General features: G+C 31.1%; 1 protein-coding gene across 1 annotated transcript in view; it reads left to right on the forward strand.

The window, feature by feature from the left end:
* LOC134692584 (general transcription factor 3C polypeptide 3-like) overlaps positions 1-24,513 on the forward strand; it is a 48,583-nt gene extending 24,070 nt beyond the window's left edge. Inside the window, exons 19-27 of the mRNA XM_063553045.1 lie at positions 444-548; positions 1,407-1,493; positions 1,829-1,927; positions 2,702-2,777; positions 3,378-3,502; positions 4,424-4,511; positions 14,030-14,100; positions 14,682-14,793; positions 24,278-24,513. Of these exons, the coding sequence (XP_063409115.1) occupies positions 444-548; positions 1,407-1,493; positions 1,829-1,927; positions 2,702-2,777; positions 3,378-3,502; positions 4,424-4,511; positions 14,030-14,100; positions 14,682-14,792 (762 nt within the window). The 3' untranslated portion in view covers position 14,793; positions 24,278-24,513. The remainder of the gene's footprint in view (positions 1-443; positions 549-1,406; positions 1,494-1,828; positions 1,928-2,701; positions 2,778-3,377; positions 3,503-4,423; positions 4,512-14,029; positions 14,101-14,681; positions 14,794-24,277) is intronic.
* The last annotated feature ends 2,867 nt before the right edge of the window (positions 24,514-27,380 follow it).

Below are 27,380 nucleotides of genomic sequence, written 5' to 3' on the forward strand. Positions count from 1 at the left end.
AACTTTAAATTTAGTATGTTCCCTATGATATTATCTTTCTAATTTTTATTCCAAATTAGAGATTTTTCCCCATTTCCACTGTCCACTGAACATAGAAAATTATAGTGCGGATTGGGAATCCGTGTACTGGGGACATATTCTTGTTTATATTCAAAATGTATCCTTCTCTTTACCACACATATTTGTTTATTGGTTAAACATAGTGTTTTTTCCTAAAACATGTTCTGTTTTCCTACAAAACAATTTTGAAAGATAACTATTTATCTAGTATTTAAATTTTTAGATTTTGCAAGTTATTTAGACAATATAGGCTTTCCAACAGTCAGTACTTCTCATCATACATTTTTATTATGTGTATGTGATGTTTAAAAGATCCTATATTGGAAAAGTACACAGCCATTTCCTTGTTCTATTAATAAGTAACTCTCCATATATCTTTATAGGTTTATGAAACATTACATGGTTTAAAGCGTTATGATGATTTACTTGAATTATCAGTATTTGCAATGAATTGTCCTTACATTTTGGATGATGTCAGAAAATCTAAGGTAAGTGTTGACATTTAACAAATCCAAGTCTTTAAGTTCTTAGTTATTTTTTACGTTTACAAACTAGAGTAAATAAAGATTAACCCCTAACGGGTAGGATTGTGCCTGATGTTAATGATGAAATCATTATCTTTCAGTCAGTTTAATTGAAGTCTGGAGCTGGCATGTCAGTTAACTGCTAGTAGTCTGTTGTTATTTATGTATTATTGTCATTTTGTTTATTTTCTTTGGTTACATCTTCTGACATCAGACTCTGACTTCTCTTGAACTGAATTTTAATGTGCGTATTGTTATGCGTTTACTTTTCTACATTGGTTAGAGGTATAGGGGGAGGGTTGAGATCTCACAAACATGTTTAACCCCGCCACATTTTTGAGCCTGTCCCAAGTCAGGAGACTCTGGCCTTTGTTAGTCTTGTATTATTTTAATTTTAGTTTCTTGTGTACAATTTGGAAATTAGTATGGCGTTCATTATCACTGAACTAGTAAATATTTGTTTAGGGGCCAGCTGAAGGACGCCCCCGGGTGCGGGAATTTCTCGCTACATTGAAGACCTGTTGGTGACCTTCTGCTGTTGTTTTTTTATTTGGTCGGGTTGTTGTCTCTTTGACACATTCCCCATTTCCATTCTCAATTTTAATATTTGTTTTCCAACTTACATAATTATGTCTTACAGAGAAATAGAATTTCTATGATATGTTACCATATAAATTAATGTTACAAGTATTAAGGGAATAAAGTTGTTTTGAATACAGAATTTTATTGTTTGAAGAAGTGAATTAAATAAAGGAAGTGTAAGTGTTCATACACTGTAAGCAAAGAATTGTTTACAGCTTAGTTTTTGTGGTTCTATTTCAGCAAGCAGAGTTCATGTGTTTCCTAGCTTGTTTACTGACAAAAAATGGAAAATTTGCCTTCAGTTTTATAAGAGATTTGTGTTATAAGGTTTGTATAAGCTATTTTATAAAACTTTAAGTACAGAGGGCAATTTTAAATTGTTAAACAAACAAATTTTTGACAAAACAACTAAATCAAATATCCAATAAGATCAAATTTCCTCAATCCACAAAAATTGGTACCCAAAGTATAACTGACTCCAAACATGAATACGATCTTGTTAAACTTCATTCACATCAAATCTGAAATCGATGTCTATGCTGATAGCAATAGTTTATTTACTTCTTAATTTTGAACTTATTTAAAAGCAGCTTACTAAATTCTTCATAATGAAAATTTCCAGTGATTTAACCGAGTTGATCATTTTTAATCTTTTTTTTTAGGATCCAGATAATAATCAAGTATGGAATTTATTAAATCAGTGTTTGTTGATCAGCACAGAAAGCAGACATAATAAATTTTCCCTCAGATATCTAATACAGGTATAGTTCAATTTTTTTTTTTTTTTTTTCATTTTTTATTGAAATCTGTACATTTATTAGTAATGAAAACATCAAGTTAATAAATAAAAAAAAAGAAAATAAAATAAATATAATGTTCTGATGAATATTTTTGATGTTAGTTCACAAATCAATATTCTATCATGTTTGTCACATATGGATTATAATAGGACTTTGATTACAATCGAACAAATGAGTAAATTGAATCCACAATTTGTAGAAATTCTCATGTTTATTGTTTCTTACTGCTATACACTTCTCTAAATTATAAAGATCTATAAAGGTACCGGTATATTAAGGATATCCATATTTTTGTTCCCACAAAAACTGTTCCATACTCTTTCAGTGTTGTATGAGAGCACACATTGAGAAATGATTGTACTGGCTTTCTGTCATAAGTCATCTTTTTTAAAGAAAAGAAATAAACAATTAGTATATGAGTCAGATATTGAACCCAAATAGTGTCAAATTGGTTGTTAACAACACAGATTATAAATTTTTCTCAAACTAAGTTGTTTATTTACAATTTCTTAATTTTTGTCATTTAGTTTAGATTGTTTAGTAATGCAAGCTATTGTGTCACAAATGTTTGCAGGTATGGTTGCAGAATCTCATGTTATCATTTCTATTCAAACCTCTGGGATTATCTTAAAAATTAATTCAGATTCCTAATTCTTGGAAAGTTACAATAATTCTTTTAAAAAAAATTCTGATCCTTTGTCTAAATTAATCAATATAATTTTATTTTGTTTGTAGAATCCAGATCATATACCAGTGGCTTTGTTAAATGGTCATAATGCCTCAATATCTGGAACATATATGTATGCTTTAGGTTAGTAATAAGGTGTAAATATTCTTTAGCAAAGTTTGTAATAAAGTCATAAGCAGATAAACCTTGTACTAATGAATGAAAAGTTATTATTATACCCCCGCTTTAAAAAAGGGAGGTATACTGTTTTTCCTCTATTTGTCCTTCCGTCAGTCCGTCAGTCAGTCTGTCCGTCCCATGAATATTTTTTCTCAGGAACTACAATACAAGGATTTCTGAAATTTGGTTTCAGGGTTTATCTAAGTCAGCTATACTGTGTGATGCGTTTTCAGATTGATCACTTGACAACTTCCTGTTTACCGAACACTTGTATGATTTTACACGTGATAGCCAAGTTGAAAATTTTCGTCACATTTTTCTTAGGAACTACAATTCATGGATTTCTGAAATTTGGTTTCAGAATTTATATAAGTCAGCTATACTGTGTGATGCGTTTTCAGATTCATCACTCGACAACTTCCTGTTTACCGAACACTTGCATATTTTTACACTATTTATATTATCCACTCGCAGTTTCACTTGTTTGTTTTATTATGTCTCTCATATTTTCTGTTATACTTATTCTTTGGGAAGCTTGATTTGTATTATAATTTATTTTGTCAGGTGAATATGTAGCAGTAATGAGAGCGTGGCCAGACAATCCATTGGTCAGTCTGTGTATAGGAATAACATTCATCCATCTTGCAGGACAAAAGTTCTCTGCTAAAAAACATTTCCTTTTAACACAGGTAAGCACATCTTTTATTGAAAAGTAATTGTATTAAATATTCTGTTACACGATGCCATATGTGGGATTCAAACTAAGTCCCTCAGTATTGATAGGATTTCGACTGCTGAGACTACTTGGCCATCAAGGCCCCATCAAACTTAGTACACATGATAATCTTATAGTGAAAAATATTAAAAGGAAACTTCAATTCAGGGTTTGCAGTTAAATAGATATGATTATGTGATGGTGTGCTTGAGTAACCATGACATATATTCTTATTTTATGGGATAGTTTTAGTGTTAACTGAGATTGGAATTAATTTCTTCCTTCAAAGACATTTATTTATTAGAATGCTTTCTATGAAATATATTTAAAGGATCATTTGTTACTATGGTATATATTCTTGTTCATGCAAAAAATCTGTGAAGATATGAGTTTATTAATGAAAAACACCAACTGTGTGAATTGATACCACATTAAAAATAAGTGCATTTGAGTTATCTCCCTTTGCCAAGGAGAGACCAAGAATTATTTATTTCAATCAGTATGCTTATCAAATACACATGTACAACTTCTTTTTGTTCCTTTTTTCGCCGTATTTGTTTATATTTAAATAATGAAAAATAACTCACTTAAACTGCACCTCAATATTCTTTGAGCTTGTTAGTGTTTAACTTTCACGCCACATGCTCAATTTAATCTTCTCTTACTGATGAGGCAGGTGATCATTATATTTTGCAGTGGATTTTCCAGCAAACGATTTTCTATTTTTAGAAAAAAGATATTGACATATTCATAATTGAGGCTGAGACATAAAAAGATTGCAATTTATTTTTGTCCATTTTGCATTTTTCACATTTTTTTTTATGTTATAATACTTCCATATAGATTGTTATAGTTTAATTTAAAGTTGAAAGTTAAGTAATTTAATAATTTGCAGGGTCTGGCATTTCTGAATCATTATTTGGAATTGAGAGGTGAAACTCAGGAACCATATTACAATATTGGTAGAGCATTACACATGTTAGGTAGGTTTCTTTAATAATAATGTTATTGTTTCTCTTGCTACAAAAGCATGTAAGTAGTAACAAGTGAGAATGGGATATCGCTTGATATCAACTGGAGTTATTTAATTCCAATATTATAAAAAAAAATAGCCCTCCACAAGTTTATAATTACTATTCAAAATTCTTTTATGGTCAACACTTTCAATGTGTAAAAATTCAAAATTCCACAAAATGTTGATCTAGCCTGTTGCACATTCCAGTATGATATCAGATGTCCTTTTCCTCTGTCAAACTTTGACATTATACATTTTTTAAAAGACTTTATGTACTCTTCAGAATGTAATAAAATTTGATTAAGGGGAGATTTTCAGGTGTAGTGTGTGAGTGTTTTGTATATCATTGAAGAAATCACATATATCTGTTGCCATGGAGAAATTTAAATCGTCTTAACCTTTGAAATTTATAATTGACCTAATGAAATGCAGCAATGTTGTCTTCTGAGCCTGGATGTACCAATCAAATTTATGCAGATTTTCGTATCACTTTTTCGTGATACAAGGAATGTTTATTCATGCAAGAAAAAGATAACAGGCCATAATCATAAAATATTGTATAACTCCTATAGCATCAGCATTAATATCTATTCTTTAGTTAAAGATTTAAGAGATAGCTGTATTGTATTTGAAGCTTTGCCAACGTCCATCAGTACTATTACTGTCGCAGATTTAGTTTACCTGGCGACGTATAGGAGAGACAGGTAAACAGGTATTTGTGACAGTAAAATTACTGGTGGATGTCCGCAAAGCTTCAAATAAAATACAGTGAGCTCTTTTCTAACGCAAAACAAATTCACAATAAATTTCAATCATTACTTCAAAAATTTTCATTAAGATGTTCCGGGAAAAGATGTTATCTTCTTTGGTCCCTAAACTAGGTGATTTTATAAGTATGCTTCCGGCATTAAACATAAACACCAGGTGTTTATTGGCTTCTTGGCCTCTACAGGATGTAATGAAATTTGATCAAAAGATTTGTAGGTGCAACATCTGTGTTTTTATACGATCTAAAAAAAAAAGAAAAAATTGGTCGTATATTAGTATCACATTGTCCTTGTTGGCGTCCGTGTCGTCCGCATTGTCAGCGTTGTCAGCGTTGTCAGAAGACTAATGATTTCCGGATAATAACTTAAGTATCAGTGAATAGAATTCAAAAAAATTTTAACACAATGTTTATCACCACAAAAGAAAGGGTGGGATTGATTTTTGGTGTTATGGTCCGAACAGTTTAGGAATTAGGGGCCCAAAGAGGCCCAAATTAAGCATTTATCTAGTTTCAGGACAATAAGTTGTGTATAAGTGTTTCAAATTGCTCTGAAATTGTACCACAATGTTCAATACCATTAGGTTGAAGATTGGGATTAATTTTGAAGGTTATGGGGCAAACAGTCTAGGAATTAAGGGCCAAAAAGAGGCAAAAACTAGGATTTTTGTCGAGCCTGTCACGTTTGATGCAGAAAGCTCGACATAGGGATAGTGATCGGGCAGCGGTGGCGGCTGCGTTAGCTAACTTTTTAAAAGCTTTATATTTTAGAAAGTGAGAGACCTGGATGCTTCATACTTTGTATATAGATGCCTCATGTTACGAAGTTTCCGTAGGTCACATGTCAAATGTCCTTGACCTCATTTTCATGGTTCAGTGGTTATAGTTAAGTCTTTATGTTTTGGTCTGTTTTTCTCATACTTTATGCAATAGATCTACTATATTTGTTGTATGGAATGATTGGAAGGTGTACATGTCTAGCGGGCAGATGTCATCTGACCTTGACCTCATTTTAATGGTTAAATGAGTGGTCAAAGTTCAGTTTTTGAGTTTTGGTCTTTTTATCTAATACTATATGCTATAGGTCAACTATATTTTGTGTATGGAAATATTGTATGATCTATATGTCAGTCGTGCAGGTTTTAGTTGACCATGACCTCATTTTCACAGTTCATTGCTCAGTGTTAAGTTTTTGTGTTTTGGTCTATTTTCCTTAAACTATAAGTAATAGGTCAACCATATTTGTTGTATGGAAGCATTGTTAGCTGTACATGTCTGCTTGGCATGGTTCATCTGACCTTGACCTCATTTTCATGGTTCATTGGTCTTTGTTTAGTTATCTTGGTTAATGTTAAGTTTATGTGACAGTTTTTAATAAAGCTTGTACTTAGGACTATCAACATAATATCAATGATAAGTAAAGAAGGCGAGACATTTCAGTGTGTGCACTCTTGTTGTAATTTTGAGACAATAACTTATGTATAACTGTATGGATCTCTCTGACATTGTACCACAAGGTTCCTTATAACAAAAGGAAGGCTTTGATTCAGTTTTGGGTTAATATCCCTGAACATTAAGAAATAAGGGGCCGAAAAAGGTCCAAAAAAAAGCATTTTTTCTAGTTTACAGATAATAAATTGTGTTGAAGTGTATGGATCTCTCTGAAATTATACTACAAGTTTTCTTACTAGAAAGGAAAGGCTGGAATTGAGTTTTGGGGTTCTTGCTTCAAGGGGGTTTCAATAAGTAAGGGGTCAAAAAGGGGCCCAAATAAGCATTTTTGTAGTTTTCAGTCTATAACTTTTATATGTATAAATCTCCCTGAAATTATACCACAAGTTTCCATACTGCAAAGGGATGGTTAGGAGGTGGGTATTATGGCTCAAATCATTAAGTAATTAGGGGCAAAAAAGGTGGAAAACAAGGGTTTTCTGGTTAAAGGACAATTTAGAAAATTTGAAAGCAGTGAAAGGGAGGTAATCCAATTTAAATTTAAAGAACACTGTAATACTGTTTTTCCCTTTAGATATATGTAAAAACCCAAATGTTTTAAAATTTAAAGAATTGATGAATACATCAGATTTATTCATACTTACTGGAATAGCAAAATTTTGTAAAAGTGTTATTAAAACCTTTTAATACATGTGCTTAATCATGTTACTATATTTTGTACTTCCTGTCAAATATCTGTATTAATTATATATACTATTATTGCACCTTTGTTAACCATGTTCTAAAGTAAATATGTAAATATGTTCATACTTTTATAGTTTGTTAAAAAATGTTGTACTAACATACCCCATGTGGGGGCTTTAGTGAAATAAAATGTCTTATGTCTTATGTCTTATTTTATGTTATATATATGTTTGATTACTTGATTACCTCCCTTACACTGATTAGAAAGTATGTATTTAGAAATGATGATTGTCTTGAGATGTGTAGCTGTAAATGTATTTTAAAAGTTACTGTGAGTTAATATTAATTTTAACCATGATGTATTTAAATGAGTAGTAATTGTTGCCAGCTCCATTAGAAATTTGAATTGAGATTTTTTTTGGAATAGGGAATGGGGGGAGGTGAAAAAAAATTTGGGAGTGGGGGTGTACATTTTTTCTCATTTCAGATTTCAGAAACTAAAAAGATTTTTACTTCAAATATTTATTCAACAGCAAAGTTTATTGCTCTAAAGCAAAAAAAAAATTTCAAGTTCATTAGACCACATTCATTCTGTATCAGAAACCTTTGCTGTGTCAACTATTTAATCACAATCTAAATTCAGAGCGGTATCAAGCTTAAATGTTGTGTCCATTCTTGCCCCAAATGTTCAGGGTTTCGATTTCTGCAGTGCTATAAAGCTGCGCCTTACAGAGCATTTGGTTTTTGCTTATTATTGTAGAAAAAACATGTCAATGCATTCTGCAATTCAAAATGTTGGCTTCCATTGTTACAGACAACAAAGACAAGAGAATTTTACGCTTTCTGACATCCAATCAGAATCATTGATACAAAATAATTGCATTAGAATAATATTTGATATGGTGTTGCATGATTGATTGATTGTTGGTTTCTTAATGTCCAGTGGCAAATATTTCATGCATATTCAGGACGACTTGGTGTTGCATGAGGATCATTTATTAAAAAATCAGAAATTTTTATGGGCAGTTTTTATTGCAAATTTTGAAGACAGACAAAAATGTGACATTAATTATTTTTCAGAAAGTCTGCATGTTAATATATGTATAAGTATCAGAATGCAAGTTCTTATTATTGGCATAGATTAAAACCTTCCAATAATTTCATCATTTACAGAAGTCTCAACTACATGTTATTTGTTATTTGTCAATACCCTACCAATTAGTCACATAATGACCGTCATATTTTCTAGCCAACAGTTTTCATCAGCTCACCTTACATATGTCCTTTAGGCATATAGACATTACTTAGCTGAAATGATACTTGCAGTCTTTACTTAAAAAGTAGTGTTTCAGTCAGTGTTTTGCATTTGTGCCGATCTGCATTTTATTTAAGCTGATTTTTCTTTCACTTGTCCTGATTTTATGTTTTCATTTGCGCTGATTTGTGTAAATTACAGGTGAATGTTTTTTTTATTTATCCTTATAAACACCTACCATTAGACAGTTGCACATATGTTATGTTATGCAAATGAAAGATCTAAAATTTAAAAATTGGTGTAAATGTCATATGCCTGTTTCAGAAGTAACAATGTTTTGGAAAAATAATTATTCCTCCTGAAAACTTGTAAAGTGGTAAATATTAAACTGTTTTGGCATTATATATTTTGTCCTGTTTTGGTTTACTGTAATTTACCAAGAACAATAATGAAATTGTGGTCACATCAGTTGAAACTTTTCAATTTTTTATCATAATGTGAATTTTTAAAAATATGAGACATATAAACAAATGAGCCCAGATTTTACAGTTCATTTAGTGTCCAAATGGCATTGTGATATATTGACAAATTATCTTGTATGAATTTTTGTCCTTGGATGCTTCCTTTCCAAATTTATTGCATATGCAAATTTTCTAACCAGCATGATAACACTTGAAATAAAGTTTGAAAAAGGATAAAGGAAAAGTTTTGTTTTTGTGGATATTTATTTTTGTGGTATTGGCACAGTCTGTATACATTCATTTACAAAATTTGTAATTCATTAAATATTTAAATTCATAGTTCCCCTGTTACAATGAAATCCTCAAAAAATGGTATCATACTAATATTAATGAGTCCCCAGTATAAAACAAATCTTAAATCATGTGCTAGTAAATGATAAGGAAGATTTGTAGGCTCCACCTACAATAAATGTGTTTTCATATCATGGATGTGGATATTAAATGTATGTTTGATTATAGATTTTTTTACCAGATTTCTTTAAAAAAAAAGGTTATTGATTTGGGGATGTACAGTGGGTGGGTGGCTGTCAAACAATGTCCAAGCATTTACTTATGAACCATTCAACCAAAGCTTTTTAAAGGACTAGGTCCAGTAAGACCCCTTGACGGCCCCAAAATATAGCAGTTTTACAAAATTATTAAAATGTACACTTTTAATTATTTATTTTACAGTATATTGCTTCTGCTACATAAAAATGGGCTGTTTTTTGACAATATAATGCACTTATATCGGGTACTAGCACCACAAAGTCATGCTAAATTACAGAAATCTTCACAATTCTAGCATTTTAGTTAAATTGTAGACGGTTTTCGTGTAAAACTAAAGTGGCCGCATTCGTGTTCATCCTTAATATTAAAATGCAAGTTGTATTTTGTGATAAAGCATAACATATATATAGGTTGAGGATGAACACAGATGCAGCCACTTTTTATTTTTGACCAAAAACCATCTGAAAAGTGACATTTTTCGGCATATTTGGTAGATTTTTCATATTTGAGCTTGAATCGGATTGATTTTAATTACCAATTCAGTCACATAAACTAATTGATTTAAATGAAATAGACACTTAAGTGTTTAATAAGTGGTCAAAATCTTTCGACAGATGAACCTGAAATTTGAGGCCAAAATCGGTCCTTACCGGACCTACTCCTTTGTTACTGATGAAAAATGGGGGTCAAGTTCAATATAATGATTTTCACTTTCACTGTTGAGGAATTATGGTTCTTGAAAGATTGAAAAATGGTCTTTCCAGTCATGTCTTTGCTTCCATCATGCTTAAACCATTCAACCAAAGCTTTTCCAATATTGAAATGTTGTTTGTTACTGATGACAAAATAAAGGTCAAGAACGATATTGTTGATTTTCACTTTCGCCATTCAGGAGTTATTGTTCTTGGAAGATTGAAAAATAGTCTTTCTAGTTGTGTTCTTTTTTTTTTACAAATTTTGATATGTTGCTACTGATGACAAATTGGAATATTGATGATTGTCACTTTTACTGTCCAGGAGTTATGGTCCATGTCATATTGAAAACTGCCAGGACACAAATAAACTAAAACATCTGGTTTGCTGTTGCTCTGACAGCCTTTGGTTAGTTATGCATCCACATTAGTTCACACTTCAGTTCATGGTCAGAGGAGAGATTTAGTGCTATCAAGGAGGTTATATTAGAAGGAGAGTGAACACTCTGCTTGATATAAAATTAGCATCCCCAGGATAGCAGTTCGATCAGAGAAAAATAGTTAAATTATAAAGAAACCGACATGTTTATCACCCACTTGACATGGCCCTCTGATGTACCGGGTAACTGGGCTGTTACCGCGAGTAGTTCGGGCTATTAGATAAATCGCATATGTCACGTGATTGTTTTCAGTGACTGGATCATAAAAGTTCAGGTGTATTTTCGGTAACAATGCAGTGTATAGGTGTTTATGATATGTAAAAAGATCGGACGCGCAATTTCAAAATCAATTGTCTGTCTACGGTGAAAAAAGATAAAGAAATGACAAAGTTATGAGGGTTTAAAGGAAAGTTAGTGAGTGATTTTTATTCAACAGTACATTGCTTTAAACAAAGATTTTAGCTTCACCTGTCAATTTCTGCTTATGAGATTTGGCAGGTAATAATCATAGAAAATATACGAATATGCAAATTACTTAAGTTACGGTGACCGGTAACGACTGGAAGGAATATTTGCAATTGAAACACAGAGAAATCTATTGGGAACAACGTAAAAGTGACTTTCTGTTATTACTGTTGATATTAACATTGACAGCAATGAGATGGATTTTCGTTTTATTTCTATTGGTTATAAGTTTTCTTTTACAAAAACATTTAATTTTTAATTATTTAATAAAAAATATCACAAAAAATCAGATTAACATTTCAATAATTGTATATCCGTGTCTCTGGGTCAGTTTATGACAATTCGGGTGTTTCCGTTCTTACTCGGGTATGTAATTAGGACAAAATCTCCCTCTGTGACAGGGTTGATCTCATCTAATTAACACCCACTAACAGAAAAGTCGGTAACATTTTATGTGTAATTATCGTCTTTCGTCCTCTCTCCTTCTAATATAACCTCCTTGGTGCTATGTATTTCAAGGTGACAGGCTAAAGGTTAAGGAGGCTCGCGGGTATAAATTTTCAGAAAAAAAAGAAACATTTATTTTTCATTACAAATTTGATTAATTACCTTAAGTAGTTGTTACTTTATCATATGGTACAAAAATTATTCCAAAAAATCAATTCGTGTTGGCCCCACGTGATTTTTAAAATGTAGATATAATTGAAAAAGCTCCAAATTATCTCCCTTTGGTGCAAAAATGCCATTTTTTTGCATTAAAATTGAAATATCTTTTTTAACTCATCGGTGACCTATATTTTTTATTGTTGTTTTCGAATAAGCTGTACATAGACTAAATAATTGTAAAATTTCAGCGATTTCTGTAATTTAGTTATTTTTTTATTTCGATATTACCTCTTTTTATCCTATCAGTTCAACAGAAAATAAGTACTTTTACAAAAATGTATGCTTATTTCGAAGGCAGATTGTGAGCATAAATGGACGGTGACCCCATTTTTTTATTTCATTTTTCTATTAGTTATAAGATAAAGTTCATTTATAGAAAAATATAGCGAAATCTTATATTAAATTAAAAAAATGATTTAGACCCGCGAGCCCCCTTAAGTTATTAAAATGCATAATGAAAATGCAAAATGATAATGAAAAAAAATATATAGATTTTTCAATATGTCTGATGAACAAAATAAGGTAACCATTTACTTTTAAACTTTAACAATTTGATGATAAGGTTTCCCTTTTCCCATTTGGAAATTAATTCTATTTAATATCTGTGACAGACCTAGAGGTCAGAGGTCAAAGTCACTGAGACTTATTTGTATTATATGAATAACTTGTATGTTTTAGACAAAATTTGTCAACTCAAACAAATTTCATCAGTTATTTTATGAGTTTCTTTAGAAACCCTTATAATAATAATTGTGTCAGAGGTCAATGTTCAGCAGATAGTATTAGAGAAAAAGTTTTAAGTCACTTAAAAGTGTGACAAGAAATAATTGATTCAATTTTGTGCAATGGATTACATTAGAATGGAATGAATTGTAATTGATAAAAAAAACTTTAAAGTTCTTTAGTGTAAGCATATTTTAATAATGCATTGGCATGTGTAAACAAATTTGTAATATAAACAGATTGTAAAATGTGATATGGAAAGAAGAGCTCTTACGTAAATCCATCTACAAAGTACTTTTGATAGGCAGAGGAGATGCTCTAGTAGTTCTAATGAAATAATAACAAAATTACAGATAAAAGTACAAACCAAATATAGAGTATTAGATATAAAAATAGTAAATCAATAAATATCACTTAAAGTTAGAACGATTGTTAATACTTGTTTATTATTTATAAAAGAATCAAAATTGTAATACAACAAAAATGAAAATAAATTTTTATTTATAAATTTTATTCAAAGATTGAAAAAAAAAATAATAATAATAATAAATCATTTGCAGTTGTAACTTGTATGAAGTTTTAATAGTTTTTTTCAATTCCATTTCTATGTACTGATAAGCAAAGTTTGGGCATTTAGCAGAACATTGATAACATAGTTCAATTCCATGCTGTGTTCACTTTCTTCAGCCTATGAAAAATGTTCAGGTTGCCTGAAAATAAGAATTCTATATTGATTTTTATGTTAATCTTTTTAACAGAAGAGGAAATTATTTCCACTGACTATCTGAAATAGATATCAAATATCATGATGAGAATGCATAATAAACTATTTATAGTCAAAAGTAATCTAGATGATTTTGAACTATCTGTGAAGTTCAGAAATAATGGAATAATTTATCATGTAACTTTAATTATCTTGAGATTATAATGAAATGTGATCTTGTTCTACCAGAATAGTTCTGACATTTTATGATATGATATTGGTTTACCATCTTTGTAGTTGGTTATTGATTTAGGAAAACATTTACATGGTCTTTTGTTATCACTGATTTCTTTCTATTTATAATAATGGATAAACAATTCACAATAAATTGATCAACTCCTTTCAATATAAATGTTGTTTATCTATGATATGAATGTGTGGTGTGTTTAAGCTTATTTAGTCTTGCTGTTATTGTATCAACATTGTATATCTGTTGGTTTGCAGCTATTGATCTTTAAATTCGAAAATGAATTGAAAGTTAGACAAAACTATGTTGTTATCTAGCATTTAACAAATATTTTATTTAAATTTGAAAAGAATAAGATAATTTGTTTTTACCATTACTTTCAGGACTCTCATATGCAGCAGTACATTATTATAAGAAAGTATTAGGAATGACCCCTATTGAAGACCACCCTGATGTAAGTAATCTTAACAATTGATTAATTAATTAATTAGTGTTTAAAGCCACTTTCAACGCTATTTTGCTATTTCGTTGCAATCAGTTTTCATCATTGAGGAAATCTGAGTACTCAGAGAGAGTATGAAGGTCATTTCCAGATGTATCTTTTGTGAATTTAGGTGGATTTATTTTTGCTTGTTTAATGTCCAGTGGAAGTTTAAAATGTTGTAATGTACATCAATTATAGTGTTATACTTAAGGAATTTTCTATGACTTCATAATCAAACTAGGTAGTGAATAAAAAAATCACCTATTTTTAATGTAAAACACCTAGCAACAATTAAAAAATTGAGATAAAAAGTGACTGATTTGAGTAAACTTTTCAAAACAATTACCAATAGACTAGAATAGTGAAAGTAGCAGATTGATTCATCAAATATTGTCATGTTCACATTTTACTGCACAGTATTTGTTCCTAAAAAAAAAGAAGCAATATTTTTAGAGTTATAATATGAATACTTTGTATAGCTTTTCAATGATATGGTGTACCCTAACATATATTCGTGACTTATTATTCTAACTTTTTGTTTTATATTTTAGGGTAAATATGACTTAAGCAGAGAGGCAGCCTACAACTTATCCCTTATCTATCAAGCCAGTGGCTCTCTAGAGTATGCAAAGCAAATTGTTAACAAATATCTAGTGATATAAGGTAAAGTATTCTTATATATGATACTTGATCTCAATCCATCATTCAGTCACGTCTCAGTCATTACAGCTGAACGGACGTGCTGGGTCAGCTCTCCTTTACCCGCTATCTTCGATGAGGGTTTATTGTTAGATGGTCAACGATATACTACTTAAGATGACAGAAAACAATCCATGCCATACAGAGAGACGTGGTAGTGGCGTACCCGCGTTAACATGCACTCCAAAACCATTGTATCATGGGGAGTGTTATGCCGATTAACGTCCGAGGGCTGTATCCTAGGCGTTGGGTGATACGACCTTCATTTCACTGACTAACGGCTTTGGTCCTGATAACGCTTCCTGTCATCTTTAGAACTACGTCCACGATTCATCTACCAATACTCCATCATCGAGGCTAGCGGGCTGCCAAGCTGACCAAACTGGCCCTGAAAGCAGCCGTTGTGAAGAATAAAGACCAAAATAGTAAACAAACCAACATCTACTCACCAAAACCAAGATGGCGGCCTCCATATTGCGACCTCCACTACTCCTGACCCATGGCACCAGAATATTTAAAGCTCACCAAACGCCTTCGGGCACCGAGCCGACCGTGCGAGGGCTGAAAAGCCAGTCAAGGTCGTTAAACACTTCCATATATATATATGATACTTAATTTTCTATTCAGTTGTTTAGCACCTTCACTTGAAAGTGTGTTTAAGACAAGAAAATATAGAGCTTGAAGGTCAAGGTCATAATCATAGTTTCATTCTGGTGATTTTATGCAGTGTTTTGTTTTTTGCAGGGTTCAACTGACCTTGTACTCATTTTCATGGCTCATTAGTCAATTTTAAGTTTTTAGGTTTATGTCTTTTTCTCATACTATAAGAACTAGGAATGATTTGTGTATGGAATGATTGTGAATGTGTAAATGGCTGTCTGGCATTTTTTTTTAACATTATTTTTTTTGTGATTCAATAGTCAGTGTAAAACATATATTAAAGGTCAAATCTATTTTTTTCAGGTATAAGCAATAGGTCAACTATATTTGGTTTCTGTGATGGTTTTAAGGTGTGCAGTATCATATGGCAGGTTTGATTTGACCAAAACCTAACTTATATGGTGCATATGTCAATATTAATATTTTGTGGTTTTTTTTGATATTTTAAGAAAAAGGTCAACTATATTAAGCTTATAACATAAAGTGCTCTTGTCCTTCTGGTAAGGTTCATATGACCTTGAACTCATTAAATGATTTAGGGTTGATGTAAATTTTTCATGGTTAGATTTGTTTCTAAGATGCATAAGGAACACTTTGACTTTATTTGGTGTATAACATGATTTTAAGGTGAACATGTCCACCTGGTAGGTTTCATCTGACCTTGACCTCATTAATCTACATGGACAATTGATGAGATTTCTTGTTTGGCCAAATCAATTTGGACATGTTATTACAACTGAAAGTTCTGCACTAAATTTTAATCATACATACCTCTTCCTTTAAATGTAATTTCATAACGACAAACAACGCTGAATGAAGGTTATTAATTCCTGATAGTCTGTTTATTTTTATAATATTTTAATAAATTTATAAAATTATAAAATTACTTTTATTATATGTTAAATGAGAACATCAAGTAATTTGATGTTTTGTAATTGCTACTGAATGTGTACAGCTGGTGTCTTATTATAGAGAATAATAGACACAAAAAAAAATGGAAATAAAATTTAAAGTATAGAAAAACTATACTTTTAACGTTAGAGAAAACAGGAATAAAAGACCTTTTATACTGTTTGATGCAATTTTGTTGAGCCTGCAACTTTTTTCTGAGAGAGCTCGACATCGGGATAGTAAAGAAAGTTTTATATTTTAGAAGGTTGAAGACATGGATGCTTTATACCTTGTATAAGATACCTTATGTTACGAAGTTTCCATCTGTCACATGGCCAATGTCCTTGACCCCAGTTTTCACTTGACCTCGACCTTATTTTATGGCTCAGTGAACAAGGGTATATTTAGGACTATCAACATAATATCAATAGTTAGTAAAGAAGGGGAGACATTTCAGTGTGTGCATTCTTGTTACATTCATCAATCATTTTGTTCCTGTTAATCAGATATTTAAAACAAGAGTAGCAATAGTAAGGAAAATCTGAAAGTCAGAAAATGCCACTAATGGCCAATTTTACAGTACTTTTTCTTGTATTTTATTTTCAGAAAAAAATGGATAATCCCATTACATACACAAAAAAATGCAAACAATCTGGAGATCAGTTATAGGAACTGTTGGTCTAACTGTCTCTTCTTTTCCATTATTATTGGCATAATCAATCGCATCTTCTGTAATTGAATTTACTTCAAACTCTCTGGTTTAGAAGAGAATCCTATGGTACTTACATGGAGAAATTAATTTAAAATATATATAAGGTCATTTTATTGTTATCATAGATACTCCATTCCTAAATCAATATTGTTATACTGAATTTCGAGAAAATCACTGAAATGAATAAAAGTGTTGACCAACTAATTACAGGATATTAGATATTAAAAATATTAAATAGAATATTGGCAATATAATATAGTGTTATTAACTGGCTGTTTCTGTATTGGCACTGGTATAGATTCAAGGTTTGCTGTATTGGCCTCGAGACCCGTAGGGTCGAGGGCCAATACAGCTGACCGAGAATCTATACCAGTGCCAATACAGAAACAGCCAGTTCATAACACTTTTATTAAATAATCCAACGTTTTCAATACAGACTTGTTCTGAATGCTGTATTACATACATCAGATGTGAATATAGGGCCAATATTTCCAATACGGACTGGCAATGATGTGAATATAGGGCCAATATTTCCAATACGGACTGGCAATGAATCCTGAATTACATGCATAATTACATGCATAAACATGTTTATGAATTACAGCTTACAAGTAAAAGAAAAAAATTAACTTCACCTGTACAGAGAATTTTAGTCCTTAACTATTCGGTGTAATTAAACAGATATATCATGTTATGGAGTGGTATTTGCGAAAAATACGAGTCTTGGGACCGATTTCCATCGCCTTGCAGGCTTGGGAAATTTCACAGCCCCTTGACTGGTATTTTTCGCAAATACCACTCCATAACATGATTTATGATCTGTTCACAATGTATGTTTACAGTGCCAATGATTTTTTAAATACTGACTTGCTATGAATCCAGCTTACAGAGTTACATGTATGTCATTGATGTGTGTCATAATGTGATCAGCGGCCAATATTTCAAAAGACAAATTTGTATGAACTGTCAAATTTGTAAGATTCATATTCTTTCAATAAGAATAAATATAGGACTTACCATGAAGAAGATACAGAAATCATTTCATATCTGAACTCGTCACTGCTTTTCGCTTTTACATCATCATTCTTGTCAACATTGTCAGATGAAATTTCTGATTCCTCGTCCAAGTACTTAATAAAATGCTATTACAATTCATTTTATGTAGCAAATATAAAGTAACTGGGAAGAATAAATCAGACAGTTTAACTATTCTTAATCTGTCTTGGATCGTCTGCGTTTTGAATGTGATGATTGTTTAACGGAAATGCAACAGTGTCAGGTAGCAATACACAGTTAGGAGTTTAGTTTCGCATTATGGCCCCTGTGGATTTTTCAAATAGGAAAGTTATTGTGTAATAAAATTCCTTTTTAGACAGCTGAGTACTAATTTAGCCTTCAAAGATGGTTTATAAGGGCATCAAGATTGTTTTTAACATGTTTTATGGGCTATTTTCTGTTTGACAATCCGTATTTTCATAGCTTGACCGGCCATTGGTCCAGAAATTAATGTAATGTTTACAAACAGTTTTTTTCTACACGAAGTTTTTGACGCAATTTTACAAAAAAATGAGATGAAAGACATATGATTTTCATTGGATCTACTGAATGATATATGTACACAGTTTCAGAAAAGGTATTACTTTTTCTTTTAAGCGATTGAAATTCTACTTTTAGTCATATTTTGGGGAAATATGTGACATCTTTTCCCCCCTTTTTGCAATATTTTATAGCAAATAAGTGCAGATTGTTGCCATGGATACACCCAAAAGAAATTATATTTTACCATTTTATATACTGGATATAAAATCTATGAAAGTTTCTGATTACATACATATGCACATATATGACACAAACAGTAAGATTAGTATTGCAAGAAAGCAATGAAAAGGGGATGGTAAAATTTATGAGAGCAAATTTTAATATTTTTTCCTAACTGTTTATTGCTACCTTATGGCATACTTACCAAGCTCAGAATTGTATAATTTAAGACTTTTCATACCACAAATCTATTGATATTTAGATTCTAAATCAACTTCTGAGGGAATTAAGTCTTTAAGAATGACAATACATGTCAATTTTATTGTTTACAGTCCTTAGCAACCAAAATTAGACATTTTGACACACGGCTTATATTTGTACTCTATCCGCTTAACTGTTGCTTCTGAAGGATTGGGGTGCATGTAGTAGCCTAAGAAGTGAACGCGTTTGTTTTTTTCTTGCGAATATATCAAATTATTATTTTTATCAAGATTTCATGTTACATTTTTGCATATATTAAATATATAGTTGAATCAGATGTAGGAAATTAATTCCCTACTACCAAGTTTTTTAATCAAGTCTTTGGTATGCAATAAACATAAAGATTAATATTTTCATGCTTGAAATTGCTAAATTATGTACAATTTTGCATCATCAAATATCTTATGAAGATGTTCAACTAAAAAAACTGACAAAAAGGAATAGCTTTAAAGATTTAGCCAACAATTGAGGTTAAAACAAGATTTTACACTTTGACTTGGCATTTTTCTTTAAATCAAGTTTTGTCGCGTTTCAGTGTCAACTGCTAACCTTCATAAAATATTCATTACTCAACCAATTTTCAAAAATAAAAGGCCATTTTACTCGTTTAAGCTAGCAGAACACAGAAAATTAGTAAAAAGGGAGAATTGGAAAAAAATATTTACTATTAAGGTAGCAATACACAGTTAGGAGTTTAGTTTCGCATTATGGCCCCTGTGGATTTTTCAAATAGGAAAGTTATTGTGTAATAAAATTCCTTTTTAGACAGCTGAGTACTAATTTAGCCTTCAAAGATGGTTTATAAGGGCATCAAGATTGTTTTTAACATGTTTTATGGGCTATTTTCTGTTTGACAATCCGTATTTTCATAGCTTGACCGGCCATTGGTCCAGAAATTAATGTAATGTTTACAAACAGTTTTTTTCTACACGAAGTTTTTGACGCAATTTTACAAAAAAATGAGATGAAAGACATATGATTTTCATTGGATCTACTGAATGATATATGTACACAGTTTCAGAAAAGGTATTACTTCAAGCGATTGAAATTCTACTTTTAGTCATATTTTGGGGAAATATGTGACATCTTTACCCCCCTTTTTGCAATATTTTATAGCAAATAAGTGCAGATTGTTGCCATGGATACACCCAAAAGAAATTATATTTTACCATTTTATATACTGGATATAAAATCTATGAAAGATTCTGATTACATACATATGCACATAAATGACACAAACAGTAAGATTAGTATTGCAAGAAAGCAATGAAAAGGGGATGGTAAAATTTATGAGAGCAAATTTTAATATTTTTTCCTAACTGTTTATTGCTACCTCAATAATAGAAAGTCGTACTCGAAAAGGCTGTGAATTATTTCCGTTTCAAGACTGCAAGACGTTAAAAAACATTGCACATCATTTAACCTTTTTATTTTATGATTACACAAATGTACCCCCAAAGTTATTTAAAGTAATGGCGTTGGAAAATTGAAACCGGAAGTAAACGTCCTGTATGAGCCACATGGGCCAATACAGCTTTTATCTGTATTGGCCCTGTTCGAAAAGCAATATGAGCTCTTGATTTATATCGACAGTGGAACGTTATCAGTATTGCACATGCCGATTTATCCGTATTAGGGCTGTTTTAATCGTATTATTTAATAATGAAACTATATTTGATAAGGGTTTACTATAGGGAACACATTTAAATGTCTAGTCTGTTGCAATATTTTGATTGATTGGAATAAGTTGAGATTTCTACTTTTAATGTACTGTTAACATTCGAATATTTTGAAAATAATTTTCTATGATTGTTGAGGTATTATGTTTATTTATGATCTTAACAGGGGATATATTGTAGTCCCCTACCAATGAAGTCCAAGGGGACTTTAGGTTTGCACTCCATCAGTTTGTTTGTCTGTCTGTCCTTCTGACAGTCCAGCAAAGCAATTTTCCACTTTTTTCCTCATGCTTGAAGATATTGATTTAATATTTGGTATATTGATTAATCATGAAAAGTTACAGATCAAGTTCAAATTTTGTTCTGGTCTGATGCTTTTGAGCAAAGTTATGGTCTTGGACTCAGAAAATTCACTCAAAAATCTGTTTTCTGCCTTTTTCAGCTCACCTAACCCGAAGGGCCAAGTGAGCTTTTCTCATCACTTGGCGTCCGGTGTTCGGCATCCTGCGTCATCCATCGTCGTCGTCGTTAACTTTTACAAAAATCTTCTCCTCTCAAACTACAGAGCCAAATTAAACCAAACTTGGCCACAATCATCATTGGGGAATCTAGTTTAAAAAAATGTGTTGCGTGACCCGGCCAACCAACCAAGATGGCCGCCATGGCTAAAAATAGAACATAGGGGTAAAATGCAGTTTTTGGCTTATAACTCAAAAACCAAAGCATTTAGAGCAAATCTGACATGGGGTAAAATTGTTTATTAGGTCAAGATCTATCTTCCCTGAAATTTTCAGATGAATCAGAGAACCCTTTGTTGGGTTGCTGCCCCTGAATTGGTAATTTTAAGGAAATTTTGCTATTTTTGGTTATTATCTTGAATATTATTATAGATAGAGATTAACTGTAAATAGCAATACTGTTCAGCAAAGTAAGATTTACAAATAAGTCAACATGATCAAAATGGTCAGTCGACCCCTTAATTATTGCCCTTTCAAGTCAATGTTTTACCATTTTTGGTAAATTTTAAATATCTTTTACAAAAATCTTCTCTGAAACTGCTGGGCCAAATTAATCCAAACTTGGCCACAATCATCTCTGGGGTATCTAGTTTTAAAAATGTGTGACGTGACCCGCCAAACCATCCAAGATGGCTAAAAATAGAACATAGGGGTGAAATGCAGCTTTTGGCTTATAACTCAAAAACCAAAGCATTTAGAGCAAATCTGACATGGGGGTAAAATTGTTTATCAGGTCAAGATCTATCTTCCCTGAAATTTTCAGATGAATCAGAGAACCCTTTGTTGGGTTGCTGTCCCTGAATTGGTAATTTTAAGGAAGTTTTGTTGTTTTTGGTTATTATCTTGAATATTATTATAGATAGAGATAAACTGTAAACAGCAATAATGTTAAGCAAAGTAAGATTTACAAATAAGTCAACATGACCAAAATGGTCAATTGACCCCCTAAGGAGTTATTGTCCTTTATAGTCAATTTTAAACAATTTTCATAAAATTTGTAAATTTTTACTACCGGTAATTTTCCACAGAAGTTCATTATAGATGGTGATAATTGTAAGCAGCAAGAATGTTCAGTAAAGTAAGATGAACAAACATATCACCATCACCAAAACACAATTTTGTCATGAATCTATCTGCTTCCTTTGTTTAATATTCACATAGACCAAGGTGAGCGACACAGGCTCTTTAGAGCCTCTAGTTTTTTTTAGCTCACCTGGACTTAAAAGGCCAGTAGGCTTTTCTCATCACTTGGCGTCCGCTGTTTTCTGTCGTCGTCCGTTAACTTTTCCATAATCTTCACCTCTAAAACTACTGGGCCAAATGAAACCAAGCTTGACCTAAATCATCCTTTAGTGTATTTTAGTATGTCTCAAAGCTGACAGGTTTAAAATCCCCCTTTTGTCTTTGTAATCATGTTTTGGTAAAAGTTTGCTGTGAAAATTTAAAAAAAAAGTTTAGTAAAATATTGTAATGACTCATTTTATAGGAATCAAAATTTGTTTTAATAATAGTATATATGTATGTCTGTCTTATGGTCGTAATTATTTCTTTATCTTGATGGAAAGGAAATTAATTACTATAAATCTGAAAGCTTAAAACAAATTATTAAGTAATTAAGTTTAATTGTGGTAAAATGATTTCTTGATAGAACATCTTAAGACTACAACAGATGCTCTACAGATAAGGATGTGTATTGGCAATAGTTTATGTGTATTGAGATAATTATATTTTACACAGGTGCATTAAGTTTATAAGAAATAAAAGAATCTCTGCAGTAAAGATTAAACAGTAGCATCAGGTTTATTTAACTGATTTGTGAGGCTCAGGTATTTTGGGAGTTAAAATTGGGTTACTTTAATTGATAAGTAAGTTGAATATTTGTTTTAAGATCACTTTTTAAAGTTAATTGAGTTATTTTTTATTTTCATTGTACAAAGAGAATATTCTTCATGTTTAATATATAACACTCATATTCCTCTTTAAAGTACATAATTATTAAAAAAAAACAAATTGAGTATCAAAGTCTGTTTCTTTGCTTTAATGTCATGATCTTAACATTTCTTCAGGTATAGGTAATAGGAACTGATTATAAGTTTGTCTAATGAAAAAGGGGGAGGGAGTTCATAATTTTTTTACTGCTGTCTATTATTTATAATTTTTAGATCATTTCTATAATCCATATAATCTTCAATTGTATGCATTGACAACACATTCACTTAAAAGTATGAATAAATTTTGATAAAATAATTTTAACTTACAAAATGTATACCTATTTATACATACTTATATATTTTATAAATTTGAATTTAAAGAACGGTGCCATTTGAAACCTTCATTGTTGTTTAGAGATATAATTGATTTTTACAGGTCTGTTTATATATGGAATCTTTTCATTTGGTTAGAAAATGTCTTCGTCATTAAATATATATGGATACTGATTATCAAAGCTTTGATATATTCATCCTACTTCAGTATGATGAACATTAGTTAATTCATCTGACTCTTAGCGACAAAACTTGTAACATAATATGACTGTGGTTTATTATTATATCATTTTTCATGGATTTAATTGTTGAAGGTTAACCAGAAATGTAACCATGATAAATATACTAACTTGTTGATCCCCAGAAATAGAAATATCAAAGAAAATAAAGATGTTGAAGGTGAACCAGAAATGTAACCATGATAAATATACTAATTTGTTGACCCCAAGAAATCGAAATATCCAAGAAAATAAAAATGTTCCTTAATCTAAAGAAATTGGTAACAACAAAAGTAATAATCCACAGTATGTATTTAGCTCCTAGCTTTACCTATAATTGGTATACATGTATAATTAGTTTTCTAAGCTTTAACTGTAATTGGTATGTATAATTCCTTACTGATGATATGCTATTGTCAATGTTTGTCAGGAATGATGTCAGCCGAAGTAATCATCATCTTTATTAAATGGTAATTGTGTTTTTCAGATTACATTGGTTACAGAATTACCACAAGGATGGTGGAACATTTTAATTAACTGAACTGATAAAAGATAAGCGTATCCGTATCATTACACAGAAACAATCTTATTGACAACCTCTGGCCAATTTATTACCATCTTAAGTAATTGGATTTCTTTCAAAAGGATAACTGGTTGTGAAGGTCTTCGAATGATACTCTGTAATGGCAAACATCCATCCTAGGCAGTGCAATATGAACTCAGGGTTCTACAGGTTTTGATACAAATAAGGCAAAACATGGACATGTATTGATTTGACAGTCTTCTGGATTACATATGAATTTGGAATATTTACATAAACAAAATGATTGAAGTATTCCTATGGTATTTGTTGTCCTAATCGACTGTGATTGTTTAACTCATTTATGCAAATGCTCTGAAAGTAATGAGACTGTCAGTCTGAGGAAGGTTATAAGTTTAAAAAAAAAAAAATCTCTATGGATAATGGAAAAATGTATGCTGTTAAAAACTTGGCTCAGAAGATCCACAGATATAGGAGATAAAGGACTATACTTTAACAATCATAGCTCAATTGATCAAGAGATGTGTTATAGATGCAAGCTTTAGTTATCTGAATTGTATTTACGATAGTGAATGTGTATTCAACTTGTTATAAAGATAACATGTATTCCACAGTGTTGATAAATACTAGTCATTCAGCAATGAAAAATACAACAGATTTTGTAACAGGAGAAATGAGTACAAAACCAGTTCTATCACAAACAGACTATCAGTGTAATACACGGAATGGAACAACTTTACTTCACTGGTCAAACGATCCATTGTTTTATATAATAACTGTTCTTATGTTCTATGCTTTAAGTATAATTATATTAATGGTGAAGTATATCAGAAGAGAGAGACAAGAAGCAGAGTATGACAATTACTATTATGAATTTGTCACACGAGATAAGTTTCAAACACCGCAATTTAAGAATACTCAAAATATGAGTAATGTCTTAAAGTCAATGCCATATACAAAATTGACCAATAATGACAATGATCAGGCAGAAAAAGAATCAAAGTGTAAAACATCGAATCTAAATTCAACACAAAGTTTGTGCAGTGAATTACGGCAGTTTACCAAGCTTAGTAATGTTGACGATGGTGATGGCGATAATTCTTTGCTTGAACAAGAAGAGGAGGAGGAGCAATGTATAATTCATACAGAACAAGTATTGACAAATCCATCTGCTGATCAGTCCATAAATGTGAAGGATATTAATGTGTAGGATTAGTAATGTACAAAATAGTAGTGTTTTAGATCATGAGACATAATCAAAATGTTGATACAGGTTAGCTCAAAGTAAAATAAAAAGTTTTGGGTCTTTATGTGTTTAGATAAAACTTAAGTGTAAATTTTATTTAGTTTAGAACAGGCGATTGAAGGGTGTTTGTTTTCTTCTTTTTTTAATATTTTATAACAAAAAATAAAAGTCATATCATTTATATTTATTTTTTTTACATTCAATTTTGAACTTTTAAGTCACTATCTTTGCATTTGTCCTGATTTTTAAATTACAGAACAATTAATTTTCTGTTGATAAAATTTGTAATTTTCAACACATAATAAGGATGCAACTCGATGGGGCAGATTAATTATCAAATCAAAACCCTCAAAATTATACTAAAATAGTGTATAAATGGATATTTGCTATAGCAAAAGGGCAAATTGGTTTACCAATTGTTTAAAGATCAAGTTTGTGATCTTGATGTAAAATATTATTTTGTCTGATACTATTTATACTTTTGTATAAAGTAAAACTTAGTAGAAGAGTAGAGTTATAACATGTTTTTGTTTATTATATTTTGTTCAATAGATATATATATATATATGTATAATAAACAGCAACTGAAATTGTTAAAAATTATTTTATTCTATATAAAACTTCTCAAGTCCACTTCTAAATATACCCAAACTTGGTGATTTTTGTAAACTCAAAGAAAGACTATACCAAAGTCTTATAGAAAAAAGTAAAAACACAAAAATACCGAACTCTGAGGAAAATTCAAAAAGGAAAATCAAAAATCAAAAGGCAAAATCAAAAGTCCAAACACATCAAACGAATGGGTAACAACTGTCATATACCTGACTTGGTACAGGCATTTTCTAATGTAGAAAATGGTGGATTGAACCTGGTTTTATAGCTAGCTAAACCTCTCACTTATATGACAGTCGCATCAAATTCCATTAAATTGTCAACGATGCATGAACAAAACAAACATACTCAAAGAGTAAAAATGTCAAAAATAGGGGTACAACAGTTAATATTGTGTTATCATCTTAATATCTCTACATAAACAACAAATGTAACAAAGAAGCACAAAAAGGCATACATTAATTTAACATTCTCATTTTGCTTTTCTTATACGGCTGAATTTATCTATGTAAAGTCTACCCATAATGATAGAAGGTTTCATTACTGGTTTAAAAATGCGCGTATGAAATTAAAGAAATTAAACTATTAAAATAAGAGCTAGTTCTAGCAAGAGGCGGGTGAAACGTGTTATTTTCATTCCTCAAAGTATAAGGGGTTTGTCTGGGAAAATATGGCTGGACTAACTCATATAAGTATGCAGGTTCCATCTCATTTAATATTTTATAGAAAAGTATAAGCTTATTTTTTATTACGTCTATTTTCCAGAGTTTCTAAACCTTATTCAATAAAAGTTTTTGTCTGGAGGAATTACGTCGTAATCCTGTAATAATTCTAGCAGCTTCTATCTGAATATTTTAGGAATTAGGGGCCAAAAAGGGGGCATAAAATAATAATGTTTGTAGTTTTCAAACAATAACTTATGTTTAAGTGAATGAATCTCTCTGAAATTTAACCACAAGTTTCCATACCTTGAAGGGATGGTTAGTATTGATTTTGGGGATTATGGGTCAAAATGTTTCGGAATAAGGGGCAAAAAAGGGGAAAAACTAGGTATTTGTGGTCAACATGGTCAATTGACAATTAAGAAAATTTAAAAGCAGTGTAAGGGAGGTAATTCTAAAACTTTTAACATACAATACATACCCGTAGCCAGGGGGGTTCGGACGAACCCCCCCTTGAAAACAAATAAGC

This window comes from Mytilus trossulus, chromosome 1 (assembly GCF_036588685.1).
Source record: "Mytilus trossulus isolate FHL-02 chromosome 1, PNRI_Mtr1.1.1.hap1, whole genome shotgun sequence".
Taxonomy (NCBI): domain Eukaryota; kingdom Metazoa; phylum Mollusca; class Bivalvia; order Mytilida; family Mytilidae; genus Mytilus; species Mytilus trossulus.